General features: G+C 41.9%; 1 protein-coding gene across 2 annotated transcripts in view; it reads left to right on the top strand.

The window, feature by feature from the left end:
• The window catches only part of DOCK11 (dedicator of cytokinesis 11), a 187,379-nt gene that overhangs the window by 129,721 nt on the left and 45,439 nt on the right, over nucleotides 1–12,219 (top strand). For both annotated transcript variants that reach the window (XM_047715225.1, XM_047715224.1), the window contains 6 exons: nucleotides 284–350; nucleotides 2,086–2,133; nucleotides 3,928–4,070; nucleotides 5,317–5,432; nucleotides 6,767–6,904; nucleotides 11,579–11,761. In XM_047715225.1, coding sequence (XP_047571181.1) covers nucleotides 284–350; nucleotides 2,086–2,133; nucleotides 3,928–4,070; nucleotides 5,317–5,432; nucleotides 6,767–6,904; nucleotides 11,579–11,761 — 695 coding nt within the window. The remainder of the gene's footprint in view (nucleotides 1–283; nucleotides 351–2,085; nucleotides 2,134–3,927; nucleotides 4,071–5,316; nucleotides 5,433–6,766; nucleotides 6,905–11,578; nucleotides 11,762–12,219) is intronic.

Here is a 12,219-nt window from a genome sequence, read left to right as displayed (position 1 = left end):
TGTCTTCAGGGATGATATGGAGATTAGTATCAGCCATCCAAAAGAATATTTACAAACTAAATAAAAATCATCATTAAATATTTATAGATAAAGCAATATATCTGGAATTAATTCACACAAATACAGTGTGTGCCTTGAACAATGAGCTGGGAGAGGAGGACATCGATGAAAGAACCGGCTGGGAACTGACGGTTGTTGAAGCTAGGTTATTGATACTTCGGGGGCACTGTGCTATTTACTGTACTTATTTCAAGATCTGCCACTTTGTTTATTCCATTTTCAGATACTCTCTTAACTTACTGGAATAAAGTCTCTCCTCAGGAGCTCATAAACATTCTCATCCTTCTCGAGTAAGTTATACTAATTTATTTTCATAAATTTTCTCCTTGTTTGGGGGTTAAAATATTACCTTTTTTTCCCCCCAACAGCTTATTTACTGATAATGTAGGAAATAGTCGACTGTTTTGGTAGCATCAAGGCCAGCACACAGGTTCTTCATACAGATGGGACAAAACATGGAGATGGAATACTTACAATAGCAGCAAAATTAGCTAATAATAGACCACCGTTCAGCCCAGCAGCAGTCTTTCTGTGATGTAGAAAACTAGAAGTGGCATCAGCTGTCCAAAAGCATTCATTTGGAGCCAATACTGGCTTAATGGAACAGCTTCAATGACTGGAATTTAGAATTTGTACTCCTCTGTAGAGCTGAGTAATTCTACCGGCATCAGAAATGTGCATATATATATATATATGTATATGTATACATATATATATATATTCACATGTATATATTTATATATATATGTATTTGTCTCCATTCCAAGGCAGTTGGGGAAAAATCCAGTCTTGTTTGGGAAGTTGGGAAGTTGGGAAGGTGGAGTTGGAAAGTTGTCCTAGATTGTTTGCTGAGCTATCTGCATATCCTTATGGAAAGCTAAAAGAAAAATTAGAATGAAATCTGAGGAATTTTTAGATAAATAACACCCAGGGGCTCCTGGCGGGCTCAGTCGGTAGAGCATGCGAATCTTGATCTCAGGGACATGAGTTCAAGACCCACGTTAAGTGCAGAGCTTGCTTTAAAAAGAAATAAATAGGGGCACCTGGGTGGCTCAGTGGGTTGGGCCTCTGCCTTCGGCTCAGGTCATGATTTCAGGGTCCTGGGATTGAGCCCCGCACTGGGCTCTCTGCTCATCAGGGAGCCTGCTTCCCCCTCTCTTCTCTGCCTGCCTCTCTGCCTACTTGTGAGCTCTCTCTCTCTTCTCTCTGTCAAATAAATAAAATCTTTAAAAAAAAAAAGAAATAAATAAAGAGCATGCATAAATGTGATGTTTTTGTGTGCATGTCTTTCAATACAAAAAGAGGATACTCGGTGCCCCTATAAAGTCTTCAAAGTTTTGCAGAAAACATCAGCAAACAAAATGGAGGTTGCAATTTTTAAAAACTATATCAAAATGTTTACTAATGAAAATATATGATGTTGGGGGTTTGCTTCAAAAAAAAAATATAGGAGGTAAGGAGAGTGGAGGGTGAGCAGGGCACCTGTTCAGAGTAGAGGATGAACAAGAATGGCCCTGTGCCGATAACCATTGAAGCAGGTGGGTGCTGAGTACATGGGAGTTTAGTATGCTCTCCTCCCAACTTCCGGATGTGTTTGAGATTTTTGAATAATAGAAGGTGTATTTCATGCCATTTTAAAAATATAGCAATTGCTCTAATTTGGGGGGCTTAAGAAACTTTTTCTTTAGGTATTAATGGCTAAAACTAGAGATCTTTGCTATGAAACATTATAGAGCACGATGTAGAATCATCATTTGCATTGACAAGCTTTTTAAATGTCGTTAGAATTGTAGGTGAAGAAACATGGAGCTTTTTGTTGCTAATGTAGTTGTAGCAAATAAATCTAGAAAGATATAATATGGCAAACCCACAAGTAGTTATGTGAATGTATCTGTATACCAAAACATATTGTCATAATATGGTTTAAATGGGCCATTCTTTGGAACACATGAGTTTTTGAATATTACTCGTTAAAATGCAAAGCGTGGCAATATCTCGCTAATGTGCTGTTGTTTTTCTTCCTAGAGTATGTTTGTTCCACTTCAGATACGTGGGGAAAAGAAACATAGCCAGGTAATTCCCACTGCAATTTCCACTTTTTTTTTTCCTTCTCTTCCAACAGATGGCAGTCTTGATCATGCCACATAAAAACCTAGATTCTTCATTTTGCATTCATGTGAAGTTACCTGGGCTTCATTTAACATGTCTCAGCTCAAACTGTAAATTAAACTAGTGTGAATGGATGTATTTTTAAGTTTTCCAAAGGGTAGCAGTTAGCCTGCTACGCAGAGTTTCTGTTCTAATCCAAGAACAGACACTTGTCTTTTCTGAAAGAGGTGAGAAAAGGCTTAGATCCAGGGGAAGGCAGGAAATCATAAAGTGGGAACAACTGTAAGGTCTGTACTTTTACCAACAACGTGTGAATATTGACTTCAGTTGCTAAGGTAAATAGAAGTCCTCAACAGCAGCTGGGACATGCATTCTCTGTGAGCTGTTCTCTTCTTTTTGCCACCTAAGTCTTGATGAAATAAATACTTTAGGCGTGTTTGAGGGACCCTAAGAAAAAGATCACTTATTTCAGTGAGATCTATTTATAGGGGTAGAGTTAAGGAGCTCAGATAGAGTCCTTTTTATAAAAGTGAAATTCCATGGCACTTCCAAGAACTAAACAGACACTTTGGATGGAGTTCATGGCTGAGTGTCAGGAACATCCTAATAATGGGTAATTCCGGTGACGATTTCCACTCTCTTTCCCTGTGGCTCAGAGCCAGCTCGGTAACTACCACTGTGAGCCTTCACCTCTGTGATTCTGCTGGCTCTCCCACTCTGTTTACTAGAGGATAGACAAACTCTTTTTTTCCTGGGTTCCCATATGACCCAGCTGTAATTTTTTTTTTAATGGAATCTTAAAACTGAAGGAAAGCAAAAGTTGGCATATCCTAGTAACAGACATGTCTGATCCAGGTTTAAGGCCAGCCCAGAAACATTTTAGATTGGCATTCCTTCTTGCACATCTAACCCCAGGAATGCTCCCCACCTCATTTCCACTCTGCCCTTCGAAAGTTCCATTCTCCTCATTCCACTCATTTCCACTCCTGCCCTTCGTTGCCTTTTGAGAAAAGACCAAGCCTTACGGAGTGTTGGCCACTTGATTCTGATTTTTTTTTTAGAGTAATATAAAATAGATAAATTTATAAGTAAAATAATGTGAAATAAATAAAATATATTTAAGAGTCAGTATCAGACATTAAGTTTAAAATACAAGGATGGATTCATGTATACATTAAGATGAGAATTTTAGTAAATATATAGAAACATATATTCATATGATATTTTACTGATATCACCTACTGCAGAGAATCACTATATATGTTAAATGAAATGAGATGTACAAAATTTAATCCATAAGATTCTGATTTTTTAAGGAGGAAAGGAAGAAGCTTTTTCTAAATTCCTTAATTATATTCTCGTAGCAAAAGCTCTTTTAAATATCCATTAAAACTTCATACAGTTTCCAGTGCTGCCTCGTTCAAGCTGAGTAATAGTAGATAGAATATTGAACACAGTGTACTGTTTATGTGGAAACCTCATCATTTATTTTATTTTATTTTATTTTATTTTTTTAAATAACATTGAGGGGTGCCTTCGTGGCTCAGTTGGTGAAGGGTCCTGGGATTGAGCCCTGCAGTGGGCTCTCTGCCCAGCAGGAAGTCAGCTTCTCCCTCTCCCACTCCTCCTGCTTGTGTTCCCTCTCTTGCTGTCTCTCTCTCTGTCAAATAAATAAATAAAATCTTTTAAAAACTTAAAAAAATAACATGGAGATATAGTATTAGAGTACTCCATTTCCTAACTTTAAAATATTTTTAGGATACATGATGCCTGGCTGTCCAAGCACTTTGGAATAGACCGAAAATCGCAAACCATGCCAGCTCTTCGAAACAGATCAGGAGTGATGCAGGCCCGACTTCAGCATCTTAGCAGCCTGGAAAGTTCATTTACACTTAATCACAGTAAGTGAAAATGTGGGTAGGCTACCCATTTGAAACATATACATAATGCTGTGGAACCTTGAAGGAATTCTAGCTTAAATCACCAATACAATCGGAAATGACCACACATCTATAGATGTATTTACGTATCTCGGTGTTTATGTACAGTCCTTTTGTCATCCAGGAACATCTAATAAACTATGTGTGGATTTTCCAGTGATTTTTAGGTAACCATGGTTTTTCTCTTAGTTCAGTATTAAAGAAATTGATTTTTCCCCACTGAATTGCTCTTCTCATCATATTATTTTACACTGCCTAGCCTTCGTTCCTACTGTTAAACTTCAGTGCAAACAATGGCATCTTAATATAATAGTATCTATAATATTTGTTCAATATATATAATATCTGTTCATTCAGTGATTTTAAGGGATTACCCCTGCTGAGCTGACTGCAGAAGTGAGAGAATCGCAAATACTGTTTTGACAAAGGCGCATTGCACATGTGTTGACATATTGACAAGGAGAACAGGGCAAGGAGAGAAATGTTGACCAGGCGGGGAAGGCTAGAGGGTTCTCTAAGTGGAAGTGATCCTCTGAAGAGCAAATATTAATAAAAAGTCAAAGAGAAATCTTTCCTTTCCATATAGTTCCCTGGAGGTTGCTGAAAAGGAAGCCAGCCAAACTGGCTTTGTCATGAGGACTAATAATAAAAACAAATGTCTTGGGTAGATGGACCCTGAGCTAATAATAGACTCAAGACCTTTAAAAAAAATGCAAGTTTTACGGACTTCGGCTTTGCTCTTGTCCCTTGTGAAAATATAAGGGACCTGCTGCCTTTGGTTGGCCTGGGTGCTTTCTTTTTCTTCTGATCTAGAAACAAGTCCCCTAAAATTGGCATCATTAGAAACATGTGGCGGGGGTCGGGGGCGCCACCATTGCTGTCTGCAATTTCTCATTTTTGTTCCCTAGTCCCATCATCTGAGTTCATCCCTGAGATCTTGTCTCCAAAGAAGCAGAGACACCTAACTACGTGTTGCAGGGCTGTTGATAACAGACCTGAAGTAAGAATGAGTGGCATTGATTAGCCAGGATATATTTGATTAAGGAATAAATAAATACAGCGAAGCTCATTAGGTCTGCGGATACTGAGAGCCCCCTTTCTTCTTGCTCGTCTCTCGCTGAGTCTTGCGGGGGAGGTGAATAATCATTCAAAACAGTCACGTGATTCTCTGCGTTGGTCTGTATTAACTTTTTTTCTGTAATCTTAGGCTCCGCAACAACTGAAGCAGACATTTTCCATCAAGCACTTCTCGAAGGCAACACTGCTACTGAAGTTTCCCTAACGGTGCTGGATACCATCTCGTTTTTCACCCAGTGCTTCAAGGTAAAAATGAGAAGTCACAATTCAGGTGGTGTCCTAAAGAAAACATTGTACACAAATTAATTAGAGGAAGCACAGCGTAGTAAAAAAGCCCCGAATGAATAGTCTGGAAACTTGGATGACAGACTTCGTTTGGCTACTGTGTGACGTTGGGGATTCACGGAGACTCCCTTGCCACATCCACGAAGGGAGGGGTTTGGACTCATTTGTCCTCAAGCTTCCTGCTACCTCTGAACTTCTGTTGTTTGATTTTTTTGTGTGTGTTTAAAGCCCGTTTTCCGTCACACTTTTAGTAATATATCCAGTCATGTTTAGCTCAAATTAGGATTGAACTGGTTTGCCCAGATACCCATGGTGATGCGGTGTTTTGTCAGGCTTGACGATGCCAAGGCAGGCTGGCTAGCTTCCCTGGCCAGACGTTCAGTGGTTTTTCTCAGATGTTTGCTTCTCCACACAAATCGGCATCATGAGGATTTTTTTTTAAAGATTTTATTTATTTGTTTGAGAGAGAGAATGAGAAAGAGAGGGAGAGCATGAGAGGGGGCAGGGTCAGAGGGAGAAGCAGACTCCCTGCTGAGCAGGGAACCCGATTCGGGACTCGATCCTGGGACTCCAGATCATGACCTGAGCCAAAGGCAGTTCCTTAACCAACTGAGCCACCCAGTTGCCCCTTCATTGTGAGGATTTTAAAAAGAAGAAGGTAAAAACCATGATCTTGCAAGGTTGTCGAGGGAGTAAGATGAGATAATAGGAGAGTGCTCTGAAGAGTAAAAATGACGTAACTGTCCCATAATGTAATATTAGCAGGAGAACTCAAAAGTAGAAAATTGTGCTTGCTTCCCCCTGAGTTAAAATCAGTCATTTTCTTCCCTCTTCTCTGTGTAATGCAGTTAATTGCTTTGGCCCTCCAGGTTTACTTTTTTTGAGAGAGAGAGAGAGAGAACAGGGGAGGGGACAGAGGGAGGGGAAGAGAGAGAATCTTTTTTTTTTTTTTTAAAGATTTTATTTATTTATTTGACAGACAGAGATCACAAGTAGGCAGAGAGGCAGGCAGAGAGAGGAAGGGAAGCAGGCTCCCTGCTGAGCAGAGGGCCCGATGTGGGGCTCGATCCCAAGACCCTGGGATCATGACCTGAGCCGAAGGCAGAGGCTTTAACCCGCTGAGCCACCCAGGCACCCCGAAGAGAGAGAATCTTAAGCAGACTCCACGCCCAGCAGGGAGCCGATGTGGGGCTCAACCTCACAGCCCTGAGATCATGACCTGAGCCAAAGGCAGATGCTTCCCCAACTGCGCCACCCAAGCGCCCCCAAAATGTATTTTTTTAAATGTTTTGTAGAGTCAACTTTTAAATAACGATGGCCACAACCCACTAATGAAAAAAGTATTTGATATTCATCTGGCATTCCTTAAAAATGGACAGTCTGAAGCATCGCTAAAACATGTTTTTGCCTCCCTGCGAGCCTTCATCAGTAAGGTAAGGACAGCTTTTGAGCTGCTTGTGGGGCTCCCTCCGTGGCAGGCAGGAAAGAGGGCACCGCGGGTCCCTGGAGTGACGTCCTCGAACCTCAGTTCACGAAGCTATGAAGTAGGGCCTTTGTAAGTACAGGTGTAGAACGGCAACGCACACGAAGACGGCCCAACGAGAACCCCGTAAAGTCTGAACATGCTTTCTATTTCACATTGCCATTCCTTCCCCTTTCCCACAGGCTCCTAGGAAAAGTCTCATTTTCAGGTGACCAGCTTTGCTGGGTTTTTTTCTAGTTTGCTTCTTCTCAAAGTATTCTCATGCCGAGGTTATAGAACTTAATCCACGTGCTCCTGTATGAGCCCCTGGCAAGCAAAGACCAGGTTGTCTAACCCCGGGGTCTCCTATCATAGCCTGCGAACAGTAGGCACTCAGTACGAGTTCAGGTGAATGATTTCTGCCTTTCAAAGCTAATTGTGTCTGCGGGCTCCAAATGTTCAGGCTGCTTACCTCATCTCAACGCAAACCTTAGCTCAGGCTTTTAGGAATGAATTGGATTCAAACAGATGGCCAAAATTTATTCCTGGTCTGTTTTTGATGGCTTTTAAACGTAATAAAGGGCATCATAAGCCAGGATGGAGTTGCAGTTATGGAAAGCTACAGTCAAGGCCTCTACGCTGGGATGACTCTCCAACAAGACAAAGAAATTCAATTAATTGATTTGTGTAGTGGAGTAGCTGGGCCTGGAGAACTTTTTTGTCATCACTATTTGTCCGCTGGCTTATTGCATTTACTCAATACAGAACTTGGGTGGACTTGAAGGTGGTTTCTTAATGGCCACTCCTTAATATAATTTTTTGATTTTTTTTTAAATTAAGATTTTATTTATTTATTGGAGAGAGAGAGCATGAGCAGAGGGGCAGAGGGAGAGGCAGACACCCCGCTGAGCAGGGAGCCCAATGCGGGGCTCAATCCCAGGACCCCAGGATTATGACCTGAGCCAAAGGCAGACGCTTAACCGACTGAACCACCCAGGCACCCCAATATAATTTTTTTTAAGATTATTTATTTATTTGGGAGAGGGAAAAGCAGAACAAGCAAGAGAGAACACAAGTGGGGGGAGGGGCAGAGGAAGCAGGAGAAGCAGGCTCCCGACTGAGCAAGGAGCCCGATGTGGGACTCGATCCCAGGAGAGCCAAAGGTGGGTAGTTAACCCACTGAGCCACCCAGGCATCCCTCCTTAATATAATTTTTGAATAAAGAAGTATTTGGAGAACTGAATTCAATACAAGCATGTTACAAGCATCTAAAGGAAAGAAATTCAGAAATAATTCACCAACCAAACAGTTTTCAGGTAGGAACTTCCTGGCGTTAGACACTGTGTCAGGGATACAGTCCAAGGGTTTATTGTACAGTAGAGGGAAACATACACACATATATGCACACATATCCACAAATACCACTAGAATAAAACAAGTCTATACAGGGAACTGAGGGTGGGGAGGAGGAGGGAAAATGTCCAAATTTAGCAAAAGTTTCTCCATTGCAGTAGAGATAGAACTTAGTATGGACTGAGCGAGAGATGAGACTGAAGAGGTCAGGGGGACCAGATGATTATTTACTTATATTAGGAGTTAGACTTCATCTTTTAGCCCTCAGGGAGCATGGAACCAACACAATTAGATTTGTATTAAAAGCAGATTGGTGCAGGCGGGGAAAACTCTCTCAAAAGTAGTGTGGAAGGTAGATTGGTGGCAATAATAAAGGCAGGAAAAAGACTTACTATAATAAGTTAGGTAAGAGATGATAAAAGTTAATGAGTTCTGTTTTGTGGACCTGTTGAATTTAAGGTGCCTTTAGGACATCCAGTTAGAGCAGTTAGGATTAGCTGTTGGATATATAGATCTTTGCTCTAGAGAGAGATCTGGGTTAGAAAACTAGATTTGGAATCATCAATCCATCCATCCATCTATCCATCCATCCACCCACCCATCCATCCATCCACCCACCCATCCATCCATCCATCCATCCATCCACGTATCCGTCTCTCCATCCACCATCTATCCATCTAGCCAGCCAGCCATCCACCCACCCACCCAACCATCTATCCATCCACCCATCCAGCCAGCCAGCCATCCACACATCATCCATCATCCATCCATCCATCCATCCACCCACCCATCCATCCATCCACTCACCCATCCATCCATCTATCCATCTACCCACCCATCCATCCATCCATCATCCATCCATCTACCATCTATCCACCCATCCATCCACTATCCATCATCCATCCATCCATCCATCCACCTACCCATCCATCCATCCACCCACCCATCCACCCATCCACCCACCCATCCTTCCATCCATCTACCATCCATCCACCCATCCATCCACTATCCATCATCAATCCATCCATCCATCCACCTACCCATCCATCCATCCATCCATCCTGTATTTATTGAACACCGTTTCTCTATCTGGCACTGTACTAGGTACTAGAGATACAGTGCTGGGGATACAAAAGAAACATAGTCTCTGCCCTTGCTAAGCTTCTAGTCTAGTGGGGTTGGGGGAAAGAAAATAAATGAGTAAATAAAATAGTAATTATAAGTTTTGGGAAGGAACCAAGGTGCTAAGATAGAGAATAATGATTTGTAAGAGATACCTTACCTTATTTTATTTTTTTATAGAGCACACGTGCATGTACAAGCAGGGTGGGGGTAGGGAGGACAGAGGAAGAGGGAGAGAGAAAATCTTAAGCAGACTGTATGCCCAGTGTGGAGCCAGACATGAGCCTCGATCTCACAACCCTGAGATCATGACCTGAGCCCAAATCAAGAGTTTGACCAACTGAGCCACCTAGGTGCTCCACAGATATCTTACTTAAATAGGCTTGTCCCTTTTAAAATGAGACCTGAAATATGAAAAGGGGTCAACTGTTTGAAAAACCCTAGGAAGAACACTCTAGGGAGAAGGGCATGCATATGCGAAGGCCCAGAGTTGGGAAAGAACTGAGAATTCTGGGCACTGAAAGGCCCAGTTTAACTGGAGCATAGTGAACTAGGGAGATCATCAGCATATGAGTGGTAATTGAAGCCATGGGAGTGGTTTTATTTCCCCTGGAGAGTATGTAGAGGAAGAACAAACAACAACAAAAAAAGGTCAAGAGGCATACAGTCGAGAAAAACAACCTAGAAAGGGCTGGAAAAGAAATCTGTGGAGATGAGAGGGGAGCAGCAGTCACAGAAGTGGGAAGAAAGGTAAAAAAAAGAGGGATATCATGGAAGCCAAAGGAGAAAAAAGTTTCAGCAGTATTATGAGGTATGGAGTAGTGTAATAAGAATGGGGGAAAGGGAGTCCATTGGGATTGACAATAAGGTCATTGATGATTTTGGCCATTGTCCACTCAGAGAAGTATGGTGGAGGTAGAAGCTAAGTGTGGTGGATTAACTGCGCTATTCCCATGCCCTTCCTCACACCTTTATTTTCATACTAGAGTATCTTGCCCAGCAAGATTTAGTCTCATCTGGTGGGACTGTTGATGAGATTTCCCAGTTGCCAATCAGAAAGCATGCATTAAACATTCATTATCTGCACAGCATTTCTATTTGGTGTTGAGGTGATAAAAGGAGTAGATTCCTGGGGCGCCTGGCTGGCTTCGTCAGTGGAGCATGTGACTCTTGATCTTGAGGTCAAGAGTTTGAGCCCCACGCTGGGTGTAGAGGTTACTTTAAAGAAGGTGGGGTGCAGTTCCTGTAACATGGGTTTAAACTTAAGATTCCCAAGGAATGATTTTGAAAGGGTGGCCCTCTAGCTTCACACTTCCTAAAAAACTCCATTGTGTATCCTTGAAGGAACTTACCACTTGCTTGCCTCGCCATGGAGGCATGGGAGATTGTAACCAGCCTTGTTATATGGACAGTTGATCTTCCACAAAGCAGAATGAATACATTTTCAGAGTAAGAGCCGCTTGGCAATTTGGAAGATTTGCATCACTTTTGCACTCTCTTTCTAATGCCAAAATACAGTTTACTCAACACTATTTATGAGTAGAAGATGCATGCGTGTCTGCTTGTTAAAAGATCAACTTTACTTGATGGATAGATTCCCACTATAATTTTCTCAGCGTTTGGGAGTTCAGACTATAAGCAACTATTCAAATACAGTTTAAACATAAAGCGAAAGTGTAAGCAATGCAGAAGGTCCTTCCTGTTTTCAAAGCCCAAACTGGCACCCATCAATCATTCATCATCTCAGCCATTTATTAATTTAATACCTGTTATCAAGAACCTACTCATCTTTTCCAGAGCATCGTGAGCTCTTCTTGGATCTGTTGCATTTATAATCAGTGTCGCACATTTTTGTGGTGACCTGTCTATGGACTTGAATTCTCCTGTTATTTTTTTAAAAGATTTTATTTATTTGCTTGAGAGAGAGAGAGCATGAGCAGGGCTGGGGGGGAGGCAGAGGGAGAGGGAGAAGCACAAGCCCGAGGCGGGGCTTGATCCCACGACCCCAGGATCATGACCCAAGCCAAAGGCAGATGCTTAACCGACTGAGCTACCCAGGTGCACCAGCAGCCAATACAGTTTTGAGCGAAAATATAATAGGCATGTGATAATGGATTGATTTTTGTGATTGGGTTTTCAGATACTTACTTATGTTTTTCCTGTTCTTTAGTTCCCTTCAGCCTTTTTCAAAGGAAGGGTGAACATGTGTGCTGCGTTTTGCTATGAGGTTTTAAAGTGCTGTACCTCGAAGATTAGCTCAACCAGGAACGAAGCATCTGCACTTTTGTACCTTCTGATGAGAAACAACTTTGAGTATACCAAAAGGAAAACCTTTTTGAGGACACATCTGCAGGTCTGTGAAAATCAAAGCTCCCGTTCTTTCTTTTTCTTTTTTTTTAAGACTTCATTTATTTGAGAGAAAAAGAAAGTTGGAGCTTGAGTTGGGGGGTGGGGAGTGAGGGGCAGAGGAAGAGGGAGGAGCAAGGAGCCCGACGTGGGGCTTGATCCCAGGACCCTGGGATCATGACCAGAGCCAAAGGCGGACGCTTAATCGACTGAGCTGCCCAGGCAGTCCACTCCTATTCTTTCCTCTGCTCAATCTTTAGCCTCTAAAAAAGTATCAAGTATCAAGACCTTCAGATACTCGGTCCAATACAATAGCCCTTAGCCACATAGGGCCAGTTAGTGCTTGAAACTCGGCTAGGCCAAATTGAGATGTGTTGTAAATACACAATACACATTGGCTTTTGAAGACCAAGTACCAAAAAAGTAAACTATCTCAATTATTTTATATTGACTGTACATTGAAGT

This window comes from Lutra lutra, chromosome X, assembly GCF_902655055.1.
Source record: "Lutra lutra chromosome X, mLutLut1.2, whole genome shotgun sequence".
In the NCBI taxonomy this organism is placed as follows: domain Eukaryota; kingdom Metazoa; phylum Chordata; class Mammalia; order Carnivora; family Mustelidae; genus Lutra; species Lutra lutra.
Note: the sequence above shows the minus strand (reverse complement) of the source record. Positions and strands in the feature narration are given on the sequence as shown.